This window comes from Sitophilus oryzae, unplaced genomic scaffold, assembly GCF_002938485.1.
Source record: "Sitophilus oryzae breed Bouriz unplaced genomic scaffold, Soryzae_2.0 scaffold_1528_pilon_pilon, whole genome shotgun sequence".
Classification (NCBI taxonomy): domain Eukaryota; kingdom Metazoa; phylum Arthropoda; class Insecta; order Coleoptera; family Curculionidae; genus Sitophilus; species Sitophilus oryzae.
Window position 1 is genome coordinate 42,999 of NW_022146201.1, and position 27,819 is coordinate 70,817.

Consider the following 27,819-nt stretch of genomic DNA (forward strand, 5'->3'; position numbering starts at 1 on the left):
CTTTGAAAATTTCCAAAAAAATGATTTTTTGCTAAAATTTTGAGAACCACTGGATATTTTCTGGATTTTCTTTCTTGTAAATTTAATCTAATACCTATATTGTCCACCAAGAAATTATGTGTTTAACTAAAAACTAAAAAATTTCCAAAAAATTTTTCAAAAAATTTCGAATTTTCAAAATGTTTTTTTCGCAAAAAAACCTCATAGGCGTGTTTCTGGGGCTGAACTATACTACCAGTTAAAATATTTGCACTTATTTCTGGGACACTCTGTATATTATCAAGAGATCAATTTATTATGAAATGTAGGATTTTTAATAAGAAATTAACTCTATAAAATGTATGTACAGGGTGGGTCAAATTCGACGCTTTTAAATGAAAACACCCTTTTCTGCAGGAGATAGACCAAACTAATATCGGTATCTGGAGCTCAATTTTTGTCAAAAAAACAAGATGGTGAAAACCGCATATCGATATCTGTTACCGTTTCGGAGTTATTGGGTGTTTTTAAAAATATGCATTTTAACAAATCGCTGTAACTTTTTGCTATGAAAAAATTTTGTATTTTTATGAAAACATTTCCAAAGCACCTTTTTACGTAGAATTTAATGGTTTAAGTATAATTTTTTTAAAATTAATAATTTAAGAATTATCAACAGAAGATTTGATTTTTTATATGGGACACCCTGTATATTTTTACTTTATTGAAAAGAATTTAAAATTACCTTTCCAAAAATATAACACAGTTGATATTTTGCGCGATTCCTCTTCGAGATATAGAGTATATAAAAATTCGCCCGCTTTAAATAAGTAGGCTTTGAACGGCACCGGCTGTAATGCAAAAAAAATCTAGCTGTGAGCATCAATTAAAACGAAAATAATATGCCATGAGAGATGCAGAATTTTATAACAATTTAAAATATATTTAACCAACATCAACACATTTAAACTATATCTAATAACAATAAAAATAAGTAGCAAACCAAGACATGAGTTTTTGCTACAGGTGTTTGCTACAGCGACATATCGACCGTCTTCTGTTATGGGCAGACGGGGCAGTTTTTGAACATTTCTCGCGGTATTCATTAACTCAGTGGGGGTGAAAGATACCCTCTCATAACTGCCAAGTATTTTTAATTCTTGTCTAGATCAAGGATTATACGGAAGAGTAAGGGACCTTTATTCTTCCGCAAATATATCCATAGGATTAGATCCATGCTGCATGGGTACTAAGTCAGGCGGCCTCGACGGCCAACGGCTGAAATCTTGGTTAGCTATCCAATTATTCTTGAAATTGGCTGCAAAAATTTGCTGATAACTTCAGCGTTCAGAGGTGATGCGTCGTCTTGCTGGAAAAATATGTTTTCGAGTTCCATTAAAGGCATATCACCAATAAGGGGCCCAAAGCCTACTAGTTAAAAGTGGCGAGCTTTTAAAAATTCTGTATTTCGAAGAGGATTATAACAAAATATCCAGTGTGCTATATTTTTAAAAAAATAATTTTAAATTCTCATCAGTTAATTAAAAATATATAGAGTGTCCCAAATAAAAAATCAATTTTTCTGTTGATTACTCTTAAATTATTAATTTTAAAAAAATTATACTTAAACCATTAAATTCTACGTAAAAGGGTGCTTTGGAAATGTCTTCATAGAAATACAAAATTTTCCATAGCAAAAAAGTTACAGCGATTTGTTAAAAATGCACATTTTTGAAAAACACCCCGTAACTCCGAAACAGTAACAGATATTAGAGAACAACGGCATACGGTCGAGTCGGCCGCTGCTGGCACGTATACGTAGACGTAAAGAATCTTTTACGTGTATAAAAAATAAAAAATATAAGAAATGCGCATGCGTACGTAAACGTTTACGTGTTTGTAGGCCGACTCGACCGTATGCCGTTGTTCTCTATTGATGTGCGGATTTCGCCATCATGTTTTTGATGAAAATTGAGCTCCAGACACCGATATTAGTTTTCGTCTATCTCCTATAGAAAAGGGTGTTTCCATTTAAAAGCGTCGAATTTGACCCACCCTGTACCTTTAAGACAGGTCTATTTTTTGAAAAAAAAATCCATGTGGCATTTCGCTACTAAAACAGAAATCTAAAAAATAAAAAGTTATTTTTTGCAAAATTACACTACTGTTTAGAGTCGCCACGGAAACGATAACTGTCAATACTGTCATCAGGTACCCAGTAAGTGTAATTTGAAGTTTGATTTTATGTAATCACAGCTTATGAGAACCGTTAATGGTTTTAATAGACGTCTGCTAAAACTAAAGCAGTAAAATTACATTTAGATATTTTAGATAATTTTGATTTACTCTTTCCTTGTACTTTGCTTCTGGCGACAGGCGAGATATATTCCCTGTTTTTGCATGTATTTTTTGATGGATAGGTAAATTTGTTTACAAGTAAGAAGACATTACCAGCTTGTTCCCATTTTGATTCTAGAAACCACAGTGGCGTTTTAGAAAAAGTAACTTTTAAATTCTTTAGAATCATGTAGGAGTAGCCGTGAGAATAACATTTCACATTTCATAGTTTTACACAAACTTACTTCGGATTTTTGTTACCAATTCTGAACCGTTCTATATATTCTCTACAGCACCTGCGTAGATAAAGAACTGCTGCATATTTCCTTCTGTGTAGGAGTAACACAGTTCTAGGACGGGTCAGAATCGGTAATAAGAATAACCCGAAGTAAGCTTATGTCGTTTACTGATGATCTTGATAGTCTGTGACTCAAATGACTCCGTGCCTACTGTGACGTAGTTTTACTATAAATGAGTCTTAAGAGGATTATTAAACTGGTGTTAAGCCCGGAGCTAGCGGCGGAGGTAATTGATTTTGGAAGATTTTATGTAGTGGAATTTCACTGAGCTTTTGGTCAACTGGAATTCGAGTGTCATACAGCGACGGGGCCTGGAATATGATACCGCAAGTACCGCTAATACAAGCCAGGGTGAACACCCAGAGAAAGAACCTATCCAGTACCATGGATACGAATTTCCAGTCTTCTATAATCTGAAATTATAGAGTTAAACTTATTACCGATTAGATTTTATACAGACGAGACGTTATATAATAAATACCCAAATTAATGTATTATACAAGGCGTTTAAAAAAAACATGTGCCATTTCTCTTGGGGAGGTTCCTTGTGCAAAAATAATATTTATTTTTCATATCAACATAGGTCAGATCCGGTTTATCAGTGTCGTTCTAATTTTATTTAAAAAATGTAAAACTGTGATGTAGGGTAGACTCAATAATTTGTTGTTTTATTTTACGTTGTGAATAAATGTTGGTAGTTATTAAAATTGTTATAAAAATATATAATTCTAATAAAAATAGATAAGTTATAATAAGTATTTATTAACACAAACATCCGATACGCTACTGAACCAGGTAAGTCAAATTAACGTATCTAAATTCTTTGACATCTATTCTTTGACAAGTAATAAATAAAAGCTAAAATGCAAGAAAAATATATAATTTAGTTAATTTAAGTGAATTTCATAAATGATCGGTTTACTACACGTATGTATATTATATAGTCACTTACTAGCGAAAAGTTGTTCCATTATTTCACTCAATTTTTGCCGAGATCTACCGCACGCTACACAACCAACTATTTTAGAGACTTTTTTCGATAAATCGCGATAGTGTCACTGTTAATTTAAGTTCTGCCACAATTTCCATCTAGATTTACTACCTTTTATACAACTATCAGTAGTAGAATAAATAATAAATAACATAAAATAAGCTCCATAAAGACTGACAAATCCAAAAATTTCAAATCAAATTCAAATGTGTCAAATGAATCGTCAAACAGAACTGTCAAGGATCCCCACCCTAGAGAGCTTTTATGGTGGCTTTTCCGCCCACCATGCATGAATACATGGATAGCATTATGCTCCTTCCTTAGTCTTCTTATTCAAAGGATAAACCCAATTTGATTAATTTGCCAATCCAAGTCTAATAACAACCTTTAAAATGTTTTAATGTCAATGTTAACTGACTAAAAAGTTAAATAAGTATTAAGTGATTCCTTGTAAAAAATATGAAATAAAGTTCTTATAAACATGGGTGTGTAAATGTATAGTTTTAAAGTTATAATACAGAATGTTACAACTTTTAAAAGTAGGTATTTTAATTATTGTCGTAATTATCTTAAATATCATTATTTTTTTATTTGAATTTGATGATAGCATTAAACATCAGTGTTATAAATTTTAATAAAATTTAATAATAAATTAGATTAAATAAATAATTTAATATTTTCTTTATTATAATTAATTGTGATTAATAAAATTGCGTTTATCTCATCAAGGAGACCGAAATTGACAAAATTCAAGAGATAACTTTTAATCGGTATTAAATGGCCTACACAATTTTCATAACAAGAGAAAAGTAAGTCAGTGGTGCACATGTTTCTTAGAAAAATATTCCAGTGATAACCCATATGCACGTCCCTAAGGAATATGTCGATATTTTTTAGCACTAAAATATGTAGCACTTATAGTAACTTTTACCATAAAAATTTCATTCGAACCGCTAATATCATTTGAAAGAAAATTATAATAAACCGAAAAAAATAGAAGGCTTTAACCCCCTGTAGCTATGAAACGAAGCAGAATCGGACCTGAATATATGTTGATATGGAAAATAAATCCTATTTTGACATGAGGACTCCCTCCCTACGAGAGATGGCACATGTTTTTTGAAATATCCTGTATTTATCAGTTTCTTAACATACTTTTATTAGCTTCACCTGTTGTTGTGAATATGTGAGTATAACTATAATCAACAGATTATGCACAATACTATTGTATATTACCTCATTATCTTTATCAGCATCGCGTATATGTTGGGCAATGAATCTAACTCCTTCCAAGGCAGCTAAAACGTTGGCTGAGAGATTTTTTGGAGTTATGTTCGTTGATGAACCGCCCACTAAAATTTTATAATATTTAATATTATAGAATAAAAAGAACGTGAACTTACTTGAAGAATGGGCTTTCATTTTACCCATATCGTCTTGATTGGTATTTTGTAAAACAAAACTAGGTTCTCTAGTAGTAATTTTAAAGTCGCTGGTAAATGGTTCTCCCATGTTGAGCCTATTAACAGATTAATTATTGCTGATATGTCTGATATATTGCAATACCGAGTGCGTCTCAAAAGTGGCTCACCCCTATAACTTCTTTATTTTTTCAGATAAAAAATCGAAATTTGGTATATTAGTACCGTATGATCGAAAAAAAAACGGCGTCCAGTTGGCTGGGAAATGAACATCGATGACATTTCCCATATAAATTTACATATAAAATGACAGCGATCTTCATTCCATAGCCATCGCTGACGCCGGTTTTTCTCGATCATACGGTATATAACATAAATAATTAGGATTGATTGACGTATTCAATTGTTTTCGGCCACTTCCTGTTTCACTGGAAATGACTAAAATTTTTGATTTTTAAATAGTACCTTCGGTATTTTGCTATTTTATTCGATAGAAAATGAATGACGTACGAATAGAATGACGTACGATAATCAACTTTTGACATTTTCGAATATAGTTTATTTGAAATTGCAACATGCGATTCATAACGACAATTTGACTCGAAATAACAAGTGTGTGTATCAAATTATTCATAGAAAAATAATTTTTCCAAATATGCTAACAAGCCACCCTCGTTCCATTTGAAAAAAATTGAGATATCATTAAAAATACGATTTGGAAATCTTTTAACCGGCCAGGATAAGACACGAAAAACATTATACAATCAAATCTATTTTTCCAAGGCTCCTTGATTAAAAATTAGTGTTTTTAACACAGCCATGGCACTCTAGATTGAAATTTAAAATTCAATTTTGTATGAAGCGAAAATGTCAAAAGTTGACATATGATATGTCATTATTCTATTCACAATGTCATTTTCTATCGAATAAAGTAAAAAAAATACCGAGGTTGCCATTTAAAAATGAAAAGTTATAGTCATTTCCGGTGAAACAGGAAGTGGCTGAAAATAATTGAATACGTCAATCAATCCTAATTTATGTCATATACTAACATGCCAAATCTCGTAGGCGTGAGCCACTTTTGAGACGCACTCGGTATATGTATACCAAGTGACAATGAAATAGTTACACAAACCGCCAATTTACTGCTTTTTATCGAATAAATTTTGAGGGGAATTACATTAAATTTTCTACTCAAATATAATATATGAAATGGATAGTTTAGTTAGATTTTATATTAAGTTGCCAAAATAAATAATTTGAATTAAAGCAGTATATTTAGCTGTACGAAAGAAAAAAATCTTAATTTTGTTTTTGATCTTTCCTCTGAACTGATCTTTCCTCTGACGAATTTAGTCAGATAAAGGTCAGATAGCTAATTTTTTTGCAATGAAAAAGAAAACGAATGACGTATAATAATTGTCAAGTCGGAAAAATACCCTCCTTGAGGTGGTTAATTTCGTAACAATAATGACAGATATTTTTCAGCGACCGTTTTCCGTAATAATAAAAATTTCAAAGACACATAAACAACATAAAAACGGAACACAAAATCATAACTAAGCTACGAAAGGAAAAACCAAAGACAATAAAAAATTATATACCGATCTGGTCATCGAAACTGCGTGGTGGATTTTAAAGTGTAAGACAGTGATGTAGCTTAATGAAAAATCAAATTTAATTAAAAACAGATAAAAGTTGGGTTGATATATTTCCTTTATGTATTTCCTTTATGGTATTGCCGGATTTATAGCATCTAAATTTCAAACCGTACATGTAGGCGTTTACGAAAAATGTTGCATCTAGGGTTGGTACTTTATTTTTCACAATTAGTTACTTATTTTACTACAGTTGTAATAAAAAAACACGTGCAAACCGGCAACACTGTATGCCGGTTTTTATTTTCTGTCTGTCTGTAAAACTTTAATTAAAAATGGCTGTTTATGCAACGATTTCAATTTCCACCAGTATATTCAAAGACTTAAAACATACTGTAAATCCATGTCTCCGTTTGAGTAACCCCTCGGTGGTTGAGAATCGTCATACTCTGGTATAGTGTAGGTAGTTCTTCGCATTATCAACATTTTTGGCATTATATGGAGAAATATTTTACGGAATAATGGAGACATTTTGTGCGTAGAGGGCGATCTAATTAAAAAATAAAATATATTTGTCAATAAAAACTTAATAAAGCACAAATGCCAGTTTAGTTAATATAGATAAAAATTACCTAAAATGTACATTTAATACACACACTGTAACCCAAATTGAAGATGTTACTAATATCATTGTAAACAGTAAATATTTTCAACTAACGGTACAGCCAAAGAGGTGGGCGGAATGATTTCAGCTAATAGCAAGAAAAACACAGTCAAAGATAAAAGTATTGATACACATAGTGTCACCCTAAAAAGAAATACAAATGTAGTTTTAACGTTTATCAAGATAATACTGAGTTGTTACCTTTTCTCCCGAATCAGACGGTAAGTAAAATACTAATACCGTTAAGAAAGTAATTCCAACACATGGAATGATAAGATTTACGGTATAAAATAGAGTTTTTCTTCTCATGGTGATCAGAAAATATCTAAAATATAAAATTAATTTCTAAATAAAAATTAATAACATATAAAATACATTTCCATAGGTAGATAGTTAGTTAGTTAGTAGATAAAATAGAATAGTACTTTAACCGCAAGGAAAGATTAAATGATACTTTAACAGCAATTTTTTTTTTTTTTTTTTTTTTTTTTTTTTTTTTTTTTTTTTAAACCTTTTTTTGAAAATTTTCGTATTCGTTTTCATAAGTTATTTGGGATTTCAATGGACGTAGTTTGGATACGGCGTTTGTCGCCTCAGCCTGAATATCTGTTGGTAATTTACTTATTTCGTTTTGAGCCATTTGGCTCCAATTCAATCATGATTCATCAATTCATCACACCCCTACGCGAAATCATAGATTTTAGTAGGTTGTTTTTGCTTATTTGCAGTACATTGTTAGTAATTTTGAGTTTATATAATTTACTGTTATGCTGATTTATGATCAATCATTGTAATAATTATTGTAATTTGTACGAGAGTGAAATAAACTATATATTATTAATAAAACAAAAAATCAGCTTAATCGACACGAAGAGAATTAAAAAATATTGACTCAAAACTCACAACTAAAGCTTGTTTCATGTAGACGCGAATCGCCAAAAAATATTCGTCAAATTTGGACCTACACACACCGGAAAAGTATAGGGATATTACAATTTTATCCAGCCATCGCCAGTAATTTTATTATTTGCATTTCTGATATAATAAAATTAAAATAAACAAATAGTTTACAGGACGTATTGGAAATAAAAATGCGAAATTTACCGAATTTTTCAAATTTACCTTGATTTTTTATTGAACTCAAAAAATACACACATTTTTTTTTATTCTAAGCTGTGAATTAAAAAAAATAAAACCATTTTTACTTAATAAAAGGGTATAGCCTCCTCTACTGTTCATTACAGCCCTACATCGTTTCTCCATGCTCCTGATCAGATTGTCGATCTCTTCTTGAGGTACAGCCTGCCACGCTGCATTCACGGCCCGAACCAGATCCCTACGAGTTTCACGAGGCATCCCCATTCTCAAAATTCTTCTTTGGACCGCGTCATACGTGCTCGATGGGGTTGAGGTCAGGAGATTGTGCCGGCCAGGGTAAGATGTTTAATTGATGAGCATTGATAAACTCACTTACCACTCTGGTTGTATGAGGCTGTGCATTGTCATGCATGAGAATGAAGTTTCTCCCAAAATCATTGGCATATGGTAACACAACAGGCTCAAGAATTAAATCACGATAGGTGATTCCTGTTAGAAACTTATCAAGAAAAACGAGATCGGTTTTTCGGCCTAACTGGACTCCTCCCCAGACCATAACTGTTCCACCTTGATAAGGGTGCACTTCCTGAACATGATCCAACCGAATAAGATTTCCCGGTTCTCTCCATACCCTAAGCCTTCTCGAATCCTGATGAATTCCAAAGCGTGACTCATCCGTGAAGAGAACATTGGCCCATTGTTCATTCGACCACTGAACATGATCTTGAGCCTACCTACAAATATCGTACCTCTCGTTTTCCTCTCGTTAAGGGTTGAGCTCTCCAGGGCGTCTGCTTCTTAAGTTGACCTCTCTTAATCTATTGCGAACAGTGTCAGGACTAACGGTTACATTATGTATTTCCTGGAGAATTAAACTAAGCTCTGGTACTGTAAGAGTCAGTCAGCGTCGAGCATTTAATTGTAAAAAATGATCTTGCTGAGGGGTAGTAATGCGATGTCGCCCTGTGTGCCTTTCAGCAACATCACCACTTTCACGGTAGCGTGCGCTTAATCGCGATATTACACTGCGTTGTATTTAATGCTCTAGCTACGTCGATTTGGCGCATTCCAGCTTCGAGCATACCCATGGCCCTTAGCATTTCGTCTCTGTTAAGATGTCTACGCTCCATAATGTTGTTTAATACTAAACAGAGTTATTTGAATGAATTCTGGCCAGTTATCATAAAAACATAGCCAGTACAGGTTAAATTCGAACAATTGATGCTTTTATACATTTGACAAAAAATGCACAAACACTTCTGCAAATATCCCAAATTTAGAAATAACTAGTGTGACTACTTCGTTTCAATCGAAGTAGAAAAATTTTTAGGGACATTTCATTTTTGCTCTACTGAAAGTTACCAAAAAAAATCATAACCTGAGACAGCCTGAGATAACTTAATTTGTTTTTTATTCGTGTTTACGATTTTTATTTTATATTTTATAGCATTTATTTTATATATATAGCATTTTATAGCAAGTTTAAATTTGTTTAATGATTATGAATATCGATTACGATTGTGTGATTGGAACAGGAGGCGCAAAATTGCCATTTAGTTATTGTTAAAACGTAGAAATATTTAAATTTCGTAAGCAACAAGGTGCTTATCGCAATATAATTCAAGAAATGAGGACAAAAGATGAGAAAAAATGTAAGAATTTTCACAGATTGTCTGTACAGGAGTTTGATAACTTGATTGAAAAATTGTCACCATATATATCAAAAACATATTACGCACGAGAATCCGATTTCACCTGGAGACATGCTTTCAGTTACTTTGTGGCAGCGTCGTCAAAATAATCGATAACCGGATCACAACACCATTTTGGGCAAACGCGAACCTTAAAATCGCGCGAATATCCGCAAAAAGTTGAAAACACTTTAACTTTCCCGCCCACCAAATTTTAAATCTTGCGAATCGCCAAAATCTTAAAATTTCTGACAGCGCAGCCCTGATAATTAAAATTGGACCGCGATTCGCCTCTACATGAACATGGCTTAAAGAGACAGCTTTATATTTTTTTTCTTACATTTTCGCTTTTATTTACTACTTGTAAAAAAATATACATACGTCAATTTGGCTTACGTATTTCAGTATCGTAGCTGGTATTTGTATTATTAAATAATTATTATTATACCATATTTAACAATTTTAATAAATAATAACATTTATTGACAACATAAAACAAAACCAATAAATTATTGAGTTTACCCTATATTTTATTTTTATATGTTTTAAGTAAAATTAAAACGGCTTGATAAACCGCAATATAAGTCAGCCATATTAATCTACCATTACTTTGCCATTACGCTTTTTTTATATGTTCCTTCCTTAATCTCTTTATTCAAAGAAGGAACTGTAAAATACAAGATTTATTATTGAAATTTACTATTTTTTTGTAAATTATTCTAAACACGTTGTATACTATAAAACGGAATTTTGATATGTGTACGGAGCATATTAGAATATTTTCCATTTAGAAAATGATGTATTATATTTAGTATTTATACTTAATCAAAGAATTTTATAGTTAACACAATAGAAAACCCATCCCGTGTAAAATTTTTGGAACAAAAAGGAGCCCGGCTTTTTGAGCCGGGATCCATCGAGGCGCCGTAACGTTAAAGCAGAGTACTTAAACCACGTGATCTACGTACTCTGGTTAAAGAGCGATTCCTTCCTTGTCTATGTTGCCAAATCGTACGCCAAATGCTACCGGCACACGCGGCGGCCCGACGGCGATCATCAAAGCCTGCCGTATTCCCCCGCACCTCGTTGTGAAGGCTTCGTGGTGTGCTCATTTTTTATATTTTGAATTGTGGATTTTGCTTTATTATTTTGAATTATTATATTTTGATTTAAGTTTTCGTGTTTTAAAAATATGTCGGACAATGTATGTCAATATTACAATTGCAGACTATCAAGGAGGGACAATCCTAATTTAAAAATGTTTAGGTTCCCTTATAAAAATCGAAGTATATGCGAACGTTGGATTTTAAATTCGGGTAAGCAGAGGCGTGACTGAATATTATGCTGGATATCTTCAAAAAAAATGCAAGATAAGTTTAATTGTTTAGAGTGCAGTTCAAAATTTCATAACCAAGACCTTATTGCTCATCAACTTGATCCAAAAAAAACTTTTTACTGAACAAAAATTATGAGGTGGACAGACTTTTCCTAATTGTGCCATGTACAGAAATTTCGGACTTAGTCCAAAAGATGTTTATTTTGTCGAAAAAATATTTTAATGAATATAAAGAACAAGAATATTTAGGTCTTAAAATAAAAAGCAAAATTATTGCGAAAAGTGAGATTTCGATTTGGTTAGGTAGTAAGGAAAAAACATGCTACCCACACAAACTTTTTTTTAATGAATTATTTAATTATTTAATTATTTAATTATTACTAATATCTTCAAATTTTGCAAATGGGAAGAAGTTAAACAAAATGACAAACAAAAACTAAAAAGTTTAAAAAATAAGTAGAATTTTAGCATATCTACCCTACAGAAATAACAATTTTACTAGTTCATTTGAGCCCGTTAATGAGATATTTTAGGGCCTTTTTGTGATGGTTCTGCTTTACAATCTAGATCCGCCTCATCTGGGGATGCGAAACAATTCATCCCAAAAAAATGATTTTAGTTACTTGTTGCAAAAAATTCCCTTTTTACTATTTACACTGTTACCGTCAAAGCTTGTTTATTATGAAAAATTAGATTGTCTTATTTGTGATTTGTTTAGTAAAATAAAATTATTTAATTTGTTAACATAAATTTTAGAATAATTGTAGATTTCGTTTTTAGATACCTAACTCAACTGGTAATTACTTGTTGTCTGATGTAAATAATGTACAGTATTAGCATTTTATTTTGTCCCATTTTTGCCAGGCTATAACTTTTCTATTTTTCTATAGAACATTCATTAAAAAACAAATTTTAGGGTCTTTAGTCAAGTTTTATTGTTTATTATAATCAATAATGTCATAAGTTGCCAAATGTCACCGTTATTGGTATGAACTATTTTTTTTAAATGGGGCACCCAGTATGTTTAAAGTGTATTTATACAGGGTGTTTCAAAAAACATGTGCCATCTCTCGTGGGGAGACTTCTCACGTAAAAATAAGATTAATTTTTCATATCAACATAGGTCCAATTCCGCTTTGTTTCGTAGCTACAATAGTGTAAGTAGTTTAATGCCGATTAAAAGTTGTCTCTTGATATTTGGTCGATTTCGGCCTCCTTGATGAGATAAACGCAAAACGATATCCTCATCAAAAAATATGAAAAAAAGTTCCTATAAACATGGGTATGGAAATGCATAGTTTTAGAGTTACAGGATGTTAAAATTTTTTAAAATTAGGTTTTTTGTTGTTATCTTAATAACCAATATTTTTTTATTTGAAATTGCTGTATGTTGGATTAGTTTGATGTATTATTACTAGTAGAATAAAATGACATAGTAATAATTTTTAATAATAAATTAGGTAAAGATATAATTTATTACTTTTTTATTTTTATTTTAATTTTATTAATTATTGTGATTAATAAAATTGCGTTTATCTCATTAAGGAGGCCGAATTGGAGAAAATATCAAGAGATGCCTTTTAATTGGCATTAAATGGCCTACACAGTTTTGATATCAAAAAACCGTCAGAGGCGCACATGTTTTTGCACGTCCCTGATGAATTTATTGACGCTTTTTAGCATTAAAATATGTAACACTTATAGTAACTTTACCCCAAAAATTTAATTCAAATCACTAAAAGTACTTGGAAGAAAATTATAATAAATCGAAAGATTATTAAGACTTTAATACCCAGTAGCTACTGAAACAAAGCAGAATCGGACCTATATTGATACGAAAAATAAGCCTTATTTTTATGTGAGGAATCTCCCCACAAGAGATGGTACATGTTTTTGAAACACCCTGTATAGTACATTTTTATTCTGTTATAAAAAGTAAATGTATCACACATGTTCTTTCTTTTAACAGTTTTATCGAAATTCGAAAAAATTATAAACCAATGTTAATATGTAATTTGTCTCAAGTTCGGTAGTTTTTAAAGGGACACCCTGTATATTTTTTTATTTTATTTGCCTTGTTATGAGCTTTCTACAACTATAATATACTTATTTGTCACAAACAAGGTAAAAAATGCATTTTTTAACTTTTTAACATGAATAAACTTGTTTAAAAGATTATTATTATTTTATTTTATTTTATTTTATTTAATCAGATAATTATGCTTTCCACGGTGTTATCTTAATAAACTGCACTGAAAATGAACTTGTCTAATTTTTACATGACACGGCTGTCAATCAGAGTTACAGAAATTGTTGATGCACTTGTGCAATAATTTTACACACAGAAGCGTGGAATAACCAACATCTAAAATTTGAAGTCGAATAAATTATTCGATTGTATTGATTACGCAATTCAAACAAGCCGCGTATGTGAAAAAGTTAAATATAATGCATTTTTTACCTTATTTATAAAAATAAATATAGATTACCTAAATTATATTTTTAGAAATCCCATAGGAAGGCAAATCAAACGAAAAAATAATAAAATACTAAATAGTGAAAACGTGAAAACCTCATCTTTGTACCTCTACTCATAAATGATAAACCCTGTAAAACACACGAAAATGGGACACTGTATATACTATAAATATCAAAATGAAAAATACATAAATTTTTTTCTCCTCTATAAGTCAATATATTTAAAACTTCTTTTCATTTAACTAATTTTTAGATTTGACTCGACAAATTTTTATTTTGTTTCTTTGATTGTCAAATGTTGTTATATAGCTTTTTGTAAAAATGAGTGTTATCTATTAAAATATGTTTAGTTTTAGTTTTTTTATTTCAAGTTAACTTGTATCAAATTTACAAAAAAATTCTAAAGATAAATGCTAAATGCTAAATTCAATATAATTTTCTAACTAAATATAGATTTCTTCTAAAATACAGTTATTGGCAACGCCGCGTCTCGTTCACGAGGGTTTCCGCACGAAATATTAAAGTTTACGTGTGCATTGATGTCTTTTGGCCGGTTCCAGCCGTCCCTTTCATGTGGGTTATCTATTCGTAGTAGAATTATCTTTGACTTAATGTCGGTTTCATAATTTATAAAACTACGATTCACGATTACTTGTAATTTTTCCTAATTTTAATTTCCTTGTAATTTACTTCACTGTGATAATGTTAATACGATTTAAATTTAAAAAAAAGTTAATAAAAAGTTACCTGAAAAAGGTTCTTGACTATCTGGATAATATTCTTCGTTTCTTGTGGCGGGAACAGCCAAAATGTCCCATTCTACTGATAAGTAAAATTCGGATAAATCTATACCAACTTTAATAATATTACTACCAGCATGTTGATCCATATGTTTTAAATCAACCTGGAAATTACATAGTGTTTTATATACCAATTATACACGGTGAGCCTTATATAAGTGTAAATATTCATAGGGGTGGTATATTTCGGCCCCAGAAACACTTCTATAGACTTTATTTCGCAAAAAAATTGATCATTTTTTTAGTTTTTTTAGAGGACCGAGGCTTTTCCTCAACATAATTTCTTGATACATACATAAGTTTTCTGCAACATAATTTCTTGATAATATGGTAACATAGGTAGTAGATTAAATTTACAAGAAAGAATCCAGAAAAGATTCAGTGTTTCTCAAAATTTACGTAAAAAATATATTTTGTTAAATTATCAACGTAAAATAACTCGGTTATTTTGGAGTTTGAAAAATGGTAAACAGAAAATATGTTTCTTTTATCGAGATCTACCAGCCCTGAAGATATTTGCACTTATTTAAGATTCACCCTGTGTAAGTAATATTTAAGATAAAATAAAATATTTAATAAAATTTATATAAATTGTCATGCCAAATAACGGTTTAACCAAAAATTTTAATTAGTATGTTCATAATTTGCCAATTCATGATTCACCTTTATTTTGGTTTAATAATATGATATATGTTTTATATGCAAATTATAGAAGTAATATTATTTAATATAAAATGAAATATGTTTAATCAAAAATTTTAATTTTGAAATTATAAGAAGTATGTTCATAATTTGCGATTTTATGATACATTTTTATTTTTGGTTTGTTATTTTTGATAGCAATTTAAAATACAGGGTGGCGCACCTCATTCGCCTCGGTTGATTATACGAAAACGGAAAGATGTAGAAAGAAAATATTTTATGAGTATATGTGGGAAGGCAATGTGCATAATTTAAAATTATTTTGAAATGTACAGGATGTGTCAGAGCTAAGATCCATACCAAAGTTATATATTTTCTTATGAAACACCCGGTAATTTATTTCATTTTTGGATTCTTGGACATAAAATAAGGCATTTATTATAAGGGTTTAATATGTCTAAAAGGTTTGGTTTTTGAAATATTTAAAGATATTTAAATATGCATGCTATAATAAAAAGGTCTGTCAACACCTTGTACATTACTTTTCAGAATTAATTTTGGTGCTGATTTTCAAGCCAAAGAAATAAACTTTACTAAAAAATTTGATTGCTTCCTTAAATTTATACAGGGGTATCAAAAATTGGTGGTTTATTTTAAACATTTATTTTACATAAAAACTTTGTTATTTCAAATGCAACACTATATATTTTTTTAAATAAATCCAAGTAGATTTAAATGCTCTTTCAAACTACATTAGGGTGTCCTATACCTATCTGGCTCAGATTTTGAATAACAAGCGATTTTTTAATAAAACTGTAATCAAGATGGCTGGTGTCGCCATGGCAATTTTCTAGTGATACTTAGTAGTTATTTTCAAAATCGACATTTATTTATGGACTTTATTTAAATTTATAACAGCTTACTTTTATTTAATTCTACTACTTTTATTTAATCTACAATAGTTTAATAAGTTAGCATTTATTATTTTGTCAAGAAAAATAAAGAAGTAGTTCTTTGATTTATATTACGATGACTTTTAAATATATTGGATTTTCTATAAAAGAACCAATTAAGGCAAATTAATTTTCTTCACTTCTAACGACAGGTTTGTGCCTAATATGTTTTTCATATACCACACATCAGCTCTGAGAAATAGGAAAATTAGTTTTTCAAAGGAACGCTTATCAGGAAAATTCCTATTTGGATATCTTTGAGCATGAACCTTTCGGGCCAACAAGCAATTGTTCTCACGAAATAAAATCACTAGTAACATATGCATTCCTTTTGCCAGCAGATACTGCTTCATTTTTCTTGATAAAATAATAAATAATTACTTACTAATATTATTGTAAGTAAATTAAATAAAAGTAAGCTTTTATAAATTTAAATAAAGTCGGTAAAGTTGATAAACTAATGTCGATTTTGAAAATAGCTACTAAGTGTCATTAGAAAATTGCCATGGCGACACCAGCCATCTTGATTACAGTTTTATTGAAAAATCGCTTTTTCTTCAAAATCTGAGTATAGGAAACCCTAATATAGTTTGAAAGAGCATTTAAATCTGCTTCGACTTATTTAAAAAAATACATAGTGTTGCATTTGAAATAACGAAGTTTTTATGTAAAATAAAGATTTAAAATAGACCAGCAATTTTTGGTACCCCTGTATACATTTAAAGAAGCAATTAAATTTTTTAGTATTAAGTTTATTTCTCTGGCTTGAAAGTCAGCACCAGAATTAATTCTGAAAAATAATGTACAAGGTGTTGACAAACCTTTTTATTATAGCATGCATATTTAAGTATCTTTAAATAACTCAAAAACCAAAGCTTTTAGACATATTAAACCCTTATAATAAATGCCTTATTTTATGTCCAAGAATCCAAGAATGAAATAAAATACCGGGGGTTCCAAGAAAATATATAACTTTGATATGGATCTTAGTTCTGTCACACCCTATACATTTCAAAATAATTTTAAATTATGCACATTGCCTTCCCACATATACTCATAAAATATTTTCTTTCTACATCTTTCCGTTTATAATCAACCGAGGCGAATGAGGTGCGCCACCCTGTATAATAAAAATATAATATATTAATTAATTATTATGTTTGTAAGTCTAAGACATCGTAATTGTTTCACTATTTGAAATGTATATCCAGTAGAACATACTTGGATAAGAAATAATTAAAGTGAATTCATTTGTATAAAATAGTTTTTACCTGAAGACCATTGTATGTCCAAGAAGCAAATTTCATTAAACAACTCTGTTCATCAAATGGAAAATATTGAACGTTTATTTCACAGGATGATTTATAAATTGATGGAGGTTTCCAGACGACATCTCCAGTATATTTTAAGGTCGCTTTTGTCATAAGGGTTACTTCGTAGTTACCATCGGCACTTGTAAAAAAATAATTTTAGATAGAGCTACCTTTAAAAGTGATAGATTAGTAAATAGTAAAAATAATTTAAGTAATATTCAATATTATGTGACAGATATGCCACACTGTAGTAGATAGGATTGACGCTATTAATAATAAACGCCTACCTTTGAACAAAAAAGAGCAAAAGTCAGGTATGGTCTTATATATAAAAAATACAATTTTCTCATTAAATATTGATGTTAGGCATAGAAAGTGCTTAATAAAACCAAAAGATTAAACAAAACCAGGTTCTATCCAAACCAAACCAAATAAAACCTTGTTCTATTATTATACCAAATACAGGGTGTTCCATTTAAAAAAGTGGTGAAAAATACATTTAGTTTGACTCGCTCTATACAGGGTTGTTCACCACATACGACACGGAGTATTGTAGCTAAACGATGAGATTTTTACAAATTGTAAATTTTGGGTTCGATGAAGGACTATTAGAGGTACAATTTAAAAATAATTTTACAAGATACAGAGAAGTTATTTATTTTTTTAAATGGAACACCCTGTATATTATTACATTTTTAGTTTCTACGATTAAAATAAAGGTAAATTTGATTAAGGTTTATTACAGTTAAACCATACCGTTTTCGAAATATTTTCAATTTTGTGAAATTGGGTATGTACCTTTTAAGGCTTCATTTCTTCCAAGGGTATCAAAGTTTTCATGATGGTAATTCTACTTTTGGTATTTACATAGAGATTCTGGATCAATTAAATCAAATGAAGAGGCACGCCCATTTCTTTAAGAACCATCCATAGTTTTGACCATTTGACTTTGTCAAAAGCTTTTCGATAGTCTATGAAAGAAATATAGAGCGGATTGTTAAATTCTCGGGCCTTTTCGATAATCTGACGGATATTCAAAATTTGTTCACGCGTTCCTCGACCTCTTGTGAATCCTGCTTGCTCTGGAGGGATTTGTGGTTGAATATACGGTTTTTTGAATATTGGTTCGTATCGCACAATCTATAACCCATCATACCCCTGTTGTAGAGGGGATAGGGTATTTCCCATCTTCCTCTGACAACAGTTCTTCCTCCGAGGGTACACACCCTTCCACGGTTGGAGTTTGGCCCTCCGTGCCGCTCTTCACAGTCGAGGAGCTTGCCTCCGGTTGAGGAACCCGAGAGGTGGAGGCTGGAGGATCTGTCTCCATTTTCTCCACCTCTTTAACTTGGTCTCTCCTTAGACCTGATACCGGTGTTGTCCCGTATCTATCCCGTAAGTTATCTTCTACGTCCCACTATTCAACTCGCATACCCAACAATGTTGCCGTTCGCTGTCGCTTTATTTTATGAACGGTTTACATACATACTTAGGCCAGTCATCTAAGACATTTAAAAAGGCAAACATTGCAAACGGGACTGTATCTACCATTTTTTAATATATTGTTAGGACTAAGTTATGTCCATTTTTGCAACCCTCAAAACCCTGTGCTACTCCCGTGATACTCAAAAAACCTCAAAATTTTGGTACTTATTTTAGTTTTTTTTGAAAAAACTATGTTAAGAAAGCATTTTTCAAATTTAATTGTTCTATACTTTTATAAAGTCAACTAAATTTCCTACAGTTTAAGCCCAACCCGAATCCTCTAAGCTAATTCGTTGTCGAAATACAGCCAATCAAATATCGGCTATTTTTTTGAAAAACTAAAAATATCGTATCGCCTAAACTAATGGCTCTAGAGGAAAGTCATGAGGAATAAAGTTGTAGAGAATTTATTCAGCTTTAATTTGATGTAAGAAAAGGGCCGCTAGGTGACGTATTTTCCTCAAAAACGAAAAGTGAAGACCTTGGCATCAGTCACCACCTCTGTGAAAGTGTTGGATAAAAAAGTTAATGTTGATCCTCTCACCATATTCCAGAGGGTCTGCAAATAATCCGATGAGCAATTGAAGCAGCATTTTGCTTATGAGCTAGCACCATATCCGTTGTCCTTGTTCACCGAAGAAGGCATGCGCAGGGGTACCAAATCTTCCTACTATTTTCAGCATTTACAATGCTCGCTAAAAACATTATCCCAGGAAACAAGGCGTTTTGGTAGGCTGGCATCGAAATTATTCGTCAAAGATATTGTGGCTGGATACGTCAGCAACGTTTTAAACAACTTTGGTAAAAATGTTGCAGTTGTTTTTGATGGATACCTAGAAGATGCGGCTATGAAAAACACTAAATCAGCTGAACGTCTGCGGCGATCTTCTTCTCTTTCCTGTGGTGACATTTTGTTTGATGAAGTGCTCATCAAAGTGCCTCAAGCAAAAGTGCTCTCCTATGCAAACAAACACCGACTGATCAGCATGATGTGTACCGAATTTGAGATACAAGGTATCGAGGTACATCAATCACCAGAATACGCCGATGCTGAGATAGTGAGAACTGCCCTCTCCAAGAGTTCATCGTACGAACAAGTTTTTGTCATGGGGGAGGATATTGATTTACTGGCCCTCCTAAATGACTTGTGCTGTGGACAAACAAACCTCCACTTCCAGAAAGGGGGTAGAGGTGGATATGAGTGCGCTCAATATGAGGCAAATTCTTTTTAAGCGGAAAAATTCAGCTTCCAGGAGAGATGGTTTTGTTTCTGCATGCAATCAGTGGGTGTGACACCACTTCTGCTCATTTCTGGCAAGGCAAAATGAAGTGGTGCGAATGTCTACAAAAAAAATCCCCACTGGATAGATCTCGCCACCATTTTCTTTGATCCAAACTCGACGCAGGAAGAAGTAGGAAATGCTGGCGAGAAGATTTTGTTGAACCTCTATGGAGGAGATCAGGGCACGCTGAACAGCGGGGGGGGGGGTCGAGAAAAATCCATTCGACTGGAGATGGACCACCAGTCAACAGGGTCTTATGCCAATAACTATGCGTGCAGAGCCCGCCCCTCAAAACCTGCTTAAGATGGTTGCAAGCAGATGCAAGAAAGGCTGCTCCTATGCAGCCAACAGCAGTACAAGTGCAGGATCCTTCTTGCACTTGCAGAAAAGCAGGACTGAAGTGTTTCTCTGTTTCTTTTGCCAAGGGCGAAGCTGCAGCAACGTTGCTCCCATCATATTGGGTGAGGAGGACGAGGAATTGAACGATTTAACATAAGAGGACCCACCTCCATCGTCAGAGAATGTCCTTCCTCCTCCTCTTCCCCCCTCTCGGACTGATCCAGAATGGATGGGGCCCAGTCCTTCTAAGAGGACCAAGTAAAGTAGGTCTTTTGTATTATATTTTATAGTTTATACATATTATATTTGTGTTGTTTATTTTTAAATACGTTTAATAAAATATGTTTTCATGAGACCCCCCAAACTTCGATGTTTTACTATATTTAGGTTTTTGAGCAAAATACGATGCCTAGCGGCCTCATTCTTACATCAAATTAAAGCTGAATAAATTCTCCACAACTCTATTTCTTTCTTATTTTTCTTAGTTTAGCCGATACGTGCTTTGGAATGTGACCGTACTCATAAATTTTTAGTTTTTCAAAAAAATTGCCGATCTTTGATTGGCTGTATTTGAACAACGAATTGGCCTAGAGGGTTCGGGTTGGGCTTAAATTGTAGGAAATTTAGTTGACTTTATAAAAGTATAAAACAATTAAATTTGAAAAATGCTTTCTTAATACAGTTTTTTCAAAAAAACTGAAATAAGTACCAAAATTTTGAGGTTTTTTTAGTATCACGAGAGTAGCACAGGGTTTTGAGGGTTGCAAAATTGGGCATAACTTAATCTCATGGGTCCTAACAATATATAAAAAATTAGTAGATACAGTCCCGTTTGCAATGTGGGACGTCTTAAATGACTGGCCTAACTAAGGACTGGCAAAGGTTAATTTTGGGTCGAAATTTCCGTATAGAAGAAGAGTACAATGCGTTTATAATGTACTGAACAAAGAGAGAACAGTAAACACGTTGCCAAATGTATGAAATAAACCGAGAAATTGCTAAGAGACGTGGAAGGTGATATAGCAGATTTGTCGTTTTGTACAATTTTATGATTTACAATTTAATTACGCCTCGTGATACTTTATTTGTTTATTTTTTAATAAGTCGTTGTAATTTTCCCTCTAGCTTGAAAATTTTTAAGTGCAAGTTAGAAACACTGGAATTTTTGCTAAAAAAATATAAGCGGAATTGAGTTGTGTTGTTGGTGTACAATGGTCGAACTCTGAATTCAAAAATCGATATCTCGAAAATCTTCAAAGAATTACTGCTTTGTTTTATTAAATTTTTAGAAATCATATACTCACGTTGCGTGTCCAACTGATCCGGGTTATATACCAATGGACAATTGTCTCTGTGATTGACAATGCCATCTCCATCAATATCGTCATCACAAACGTCACCAACCCCATCCCTGTCAATGTCACTCTGATCAGGGTTTTCCTTGTGAACACAGTTATCTCTATCATCACCTACACCATCCCTAAATATATGTAAAAATACACTCACCGGCAAAAAAACCGGCCACTAAAAACTAGTCCCAATTTCAAAGTTGGATTTCTCGCGAACCACTCATTAGATTTTGATGATTCTTTTAATTGTAAATTAATTCCTTCTTAACGGATGCTACGTCAGCAATTTTTATTCCGAATTTATTTTAAGCATATACAGGGCACAACAATAAGACGATTTTTTTAACACCCTGTAAGCATTTTTTCCGAGACGTTCGTTTTAAAACAGCATATCTCCAATACAAAAAGAGATATTGTGGTGATTAAAAAAACAAAATGCTCACAAAAGATGAGGCTACAATGTGATTTAATTTAACAATAGCTACTACCGCTGCTGCACCCTACAGGGTGTTACAAAGTTCGGGCAAAAAACTTATTGTTTAAAAAAAATTTAAACTTATTCGTCTTATTGTTGTGCCCTGTATATGCTCAAAATAAATTCAGAATAAAAATTTCTGACGTAGCATTCGTTAAAAAGGAATTAATTTACAATTTCAAAAAAAAATCATCAAAATCTAATGAGTGGTTCGCGAGAAATCCAACTTTGAAATTGGGTCTAGTTTTTAGAGGCCGGTTTTTTTTGCCGGTGAGTTTATGTTTATATAAGATTTAAAATATTCAATAATATTTAAGTGTTTAGAAAAAATCTATATTTATTTTAAAGTTGCTGGTAATAAACTTCATGACATTACTAAGTAATGAGCATAGTAGCATGATCAAATTCTTTGCAATCAAACTCATGATCAAACTTCTGCAAATTTTAGCGTTTACAATTTTTGTGTTAACATTTTCTATATACTATTTACCTATCTGTATCTTCTGGACTGTCACAAAGGTCACCAACTCTATCATCGTCGGAATCTTCCTGTCGGGGATTGTAAATTCGTGGACAGTTATCACAAGCATCTCCAAGGCCATCGCGATCACTATCGATTTGGTCACGATTGGCTACTCTTGGACAATTATCATCTTCATTTCTGATTCCTGCAAATAAAGAAATGCTCATTAGTTTGAAATTACAGAAAAGATAATTATAAAATTAATAAATTATATGAATGAAACGTTATCAGTGTGTGAAAACAGTACACTTGGTGGTTGATTGTATGTATTTCTTTAGAAATGTATGTATCGTATGTAACTTCTTTGTCAGATAGAAAAACTTACCATCATTGTCCATGTCAGGATCACAGACATCTCCTAAGCCATCTCGATCAATGTCTGATTGATCTGGATTAGGAACCAATGGGCAGTTATCACACACATCTCCAACTCTATCTGGATCTGTTTCAGAATCACGTTGGTCGGGGTTTCTATGAAGAGGGCAGTTATCCTTTAAAAAAATATACATGTTAGAAAAGTTAATTATATATTTCTAATACCTATTTAAGAATTATCTTAAAACAGGAGCAAGAAAATATATTCCAAACAGTTAAGTCTTCCTAAGATACTACATTTTTTGGCTCAGTTAATACATCTAAAGTTTACTATACTTTTTAATAACAAATTACGTACATAAATTTACCAAAATATTTTATTTTTAAACTTTAGACATATGTTTCTCTAACTATGTTAGTACCATCAGCGGATGATGTCAACAACTTAATAGTTTTAAAAAAAATCATCATCTGCTGATGACACTATTATTGTTATCGAGTTTCAATTTTTTTCAATAAAATGACACCCGTTGACTGTAATTTCCTGGGAAATCTACGTTTTCAAACCAAATTAAACTATCAACTGCAATCACTGTATTTTTTTAATAAAATTATACTGAAAAACAAAGTAAACTGTAAATAAGGTCTGTAAGTATGTGAGGGATTATTTCTTCACTGAAACATAACAATATAAAAATAAAAGAGCAACTTTATTTTTTTCAGATTTGTCTACTAAAAAATTAAAACGTTATATGATTTCTATACAATGCTGTTTTACTTTTTTTTTTCTATTGCAAAACTATACGTCTTGACATTTATAAAGAAATGCGTCTCATAGATACACTAGTTACGAATATTAAATAAAATTTTGTTGAAAGTCAACTTTACTATTATATCAGTCATTGCAATGTTATTAAGCAACATAAATAACAATATACCAAACACATTGAATTTTTCTAACTTACACCACGTTCAATTCCATCGCCGTCTGGATCTGGATCACAAGCATTTCCAATTCCATCACCATCGGTATCCTCCTGTCCAGAATTGGGAGTGTGTGGGCAATTGTCCTAAAATAAATAATTAATAAAAATATTGTCCAGAACTAAAATTGAAAATAACTTTCTATTGTAACATTTATTTAGATTGTAAGTATTTTGGGTAAAAATTAGTAAATTACCTGTCTACAATGTTTTTCTCGACATGGCAACTCTGTATCAGGGTAGCTATCTGCATCACGATCAAATGCACAATATTCTCCATTGCCAGCGTATCCTGTGACGCACTGGCAAGTGTATTCACCGCCACCTAGAAAAATAAAATATTTTTGCTTTTGCAATAGTTATTATAAAACTCCAGTGCACAGATTGTGTGTGTCGTCCTTAAGCTTCATTCAGTACCTCGCAACCAAACCAAACTTGTACGCTAATTGAAACCATTAATTTATTTCACTAATTGCTACGTTCTGAATGAAGTTAAGTATCATAAAATAGTAGAAAAGTGATGTGAAAAACTTGTATCTCTACTCATAAAAGAGAAATCCCATTAAACACATGAAAATGGGACATCTGTACTCTTTTACAATGAATTTATAATCATATTATCAACATTACTTTTTTATTCTATGAGTATTTATTTAAGATATGTGTGCTGTAATGTTAATTTATTTACCTAGACTAACGCATTCGGCTCTACTATGACATCGAACTCCACTACGACAATAACCTTCCCCTTGATGACAACCTACCGATTGATTTCCGTAATAGCCATACTCACACTCTCCACATCTGTAAGAACCCTAAAATATCAAAAACAGGTATGTTACACGATTTTTATTCTCTACCATTGTACGTATTGACATTTACAAAGAACTGCGTCTCATAGATAAACTAGTTATGAATTTGAAATAAAATTTGATAATATATTCTTAAGGGGCGTCCATTACGTGAGAGAATCAATGGGGAGGCGTCAAGCCAAAGTTTGGCTTGACCCCCCCCCCCTTGAAAACTCACGTGGAAGAGAAAGAGGGGTTCGGCAAATACCTGGTATTTTTTACGGACCAAAAAATAGTGTAAAAATGTGTAAAAATCAGAATTATTTAAAGTAAAACATGTTTTCTACACGTCTTTCTAGATTAAAACATATAGAAATATGACACAATTCCTCAGTATATTAAAAACCATGAATATATTATGTAAAATTATTTAGTATTGATATATCAAAATGTGATCTCTGCTTCCTTTTTGGTTGAAAAATTATGGCGCGCCGTTTAAATTTCACAAGTCCACCAAATGAACATCTGTGTGTAAGTAACAACGGTTTAGAGTGACTAAATCAGAGTGATAATAAATGAGCAGATGATTTTACTGAGAATCGCATAGATTTGTTGCTCCAACAGTCAATTCTTGAGACCGTGCACAAGTTTCATGGACTGAATTAGAATGAATGTTTCGTAGTTCCTATTTAAGTATGATTTAATGTTATATCTATAATTCTATTTATATTATGATTTAAACAATCTCAAGTACTCGTAATATTAAAGCAAATTATGTTTTTTTTTAAATAATCCAACTCAAATCAGATTTTTTAGAAGTTTATTTAATTCTCTTCTAATATAAACTTTCTTTCTTTTTCACAGGGTGGCGCACCTTCATTCGCCTCCGGGAAAATTCATTCAAAACGGAATACATGTATAAACAAACTATTTTATGGGTATATGTGGGAAGGCAATGTGATAATTTTTAAAATTATTTGAAATGTACAGGGTGTGTCAGAACTAAGATCCATACCAAAGGTTATATTTTTTTCTCATGGAACATTCGGTTATTTTATTTAATTTTTTGGATTTTGGAATTATTAAAATAAGCATTTATTGTAAGGGTTTATTATGTTCTAAAAGCTTTCGTTTTTGAGATATTTTAAGTATATTTTAAATATACTCGCTTATAATAAAAAAGGTTTGTCAACACCTTGTACATTATTTTTTCAGGAATTAATTCTGGTGCTGACTTTCAGGCCAGAGAAATAAACTTTAAAAAAAAAAAAAAATTTGATTGCTTCCTTAAATGTATACAGGGGTATCAAAAATTGCTTGGTCTATTTTTATACTATTTATTTTACATAAAAACTTCGCATATTATTCCAAATACAACACTATGTATTTTTTTTAAATTAAGTCGAAGCAGATTTTAAATTGCTTTTTGCAAACTTATTTTTTTTTTTTTTTTTTTTTTTTTTTCAGATTTTGAATAAAAAGCGATTTTGCAATAAAATTGTAATCAGATGTTTCTGGTGTCGCCATGCAATTTTCTAGTGACACTTTAGTAGCTATTTTAAAATCGTACATTAGCTTATGGACTATATTTAAATTTTAACAGGTTATTTTTATTTAATTTACTGCATAATATTAATAAGTAAATATTTATTATTTTATCAAGAAAAATGAAAGCAGTATCTGCTGCGGAAGGGAATGCATTATGTTAATAGTGATTTTGTTTTTTTGTTGAGGAACTAATTGGCTCCTTGTTGGGCTTTGCATTGCTCAAAGATATCCAAATGGAATCTTCCTGATAAGCGTTCTTTTTATTAAAATTACTTTGCCTATTTCGCCAGAGTTGATATGAAAAATATTAGGCAGAAAACCTGTTCGTTGGAAGTGAAGAAAATGAATTTGCCTCAATTGGTTCTTTTATATAAAATCCAATATATCTACAAGTCATCGTAATATAAATCAAATTTTTTTTTTTTTTCTTTATTTTTTCTTGGACCAAAATAATAAATGCTTACTTATTAAAACTGTTGTAGGTAACAATAAAATTTAAAAATAAACTGTTTATAAAATTTAAATTAAAAGTCCATAAACTAATGTCGATTTTTGAAAATAGCTACTAAAGTCGTTACCAAAAAATTACCATCATTGTGACATCAGCCATATTGATTACAGTTTTATTGAATAAATCGCTTTTTATTCAAAATCTTGAGCCACGATAGTAATTAGGAAACTCATAATTATAAGAAGAAGTATGTAAAACTTTGCTTCTACTTTATTTAAAAAAATACAAAAAAAAAAAAAAAAAAAAAATAAGTTTTTATTAAAATACATAGTTAAATAGACCAGCAATTTTTTGATACCTCTGTATACAGTTAAGGAAGCAATCAAATTTTTTAGCCAAAGTTTATTTTCTCTGGCTTAAAAGTCAGCACCAGAATTAATTTCTGAAAGTAATGTACAAGGTGTTGACAAAATTTTATTATAGCATTGCATATTTAATATCTTTAGATATCTCCAAAAACCAAGCTTTAGACCATATTCAAACCCTTACAATAATGTCTTATTTTATGTCCAGAAATCCAAAAATTTTAAATAAATAATACCGGATGTTCCATAAGAAAAAATATCTTTGGTATGGATCTTAGTTTTCTGACACCACCCCCTAATCTCTCTTTTCTT

The 27,819-nt window shown here is 31.4% G+C and overlaps 1 protein-coding gene and 1 pseudogene across 1 annotated transcript in view; both read right to left on the minus strand.

Moving 5' to 3' along the window:
- Positions 1–2,009: 2,009 nt before the first annotated feature.
- Positions 2,010–19,678, minus strand: LOC115878798 (annotated as a pseudogene).
- Positions 19,679–20,704: 1,026 nt separating this feature from the next.
- The window catches only part of LOC115878799 (cartilage oligomeric matrix protein-like), a gene marked incomplete at its 5' end in the record, with an annotated part of 19,369 nt that continues 12,254 nt past the window's right edge, over positions 20,705–27,819 (minus strand). Inside the window, 7 exon segments of the mRNA XM_030895404.1 lie at positions 20,705–20,976; positions 21,973–22,187; positions 23,022–23,199; positions 23,380–23,545; positions 24,335–24,439; positions 24,550–24,677; positions 25,041–25,167. Of these exon segments, the coding sequence (XP_030751264.1) occupies positions 20,705–20,976; positions 21,973–22,187; positions 23,022–23,199; positions 23,380–23,545; positions 24,335–24,439; positions 24,550–24,677; positions 25,041–25,167 (1,191 nt within the window).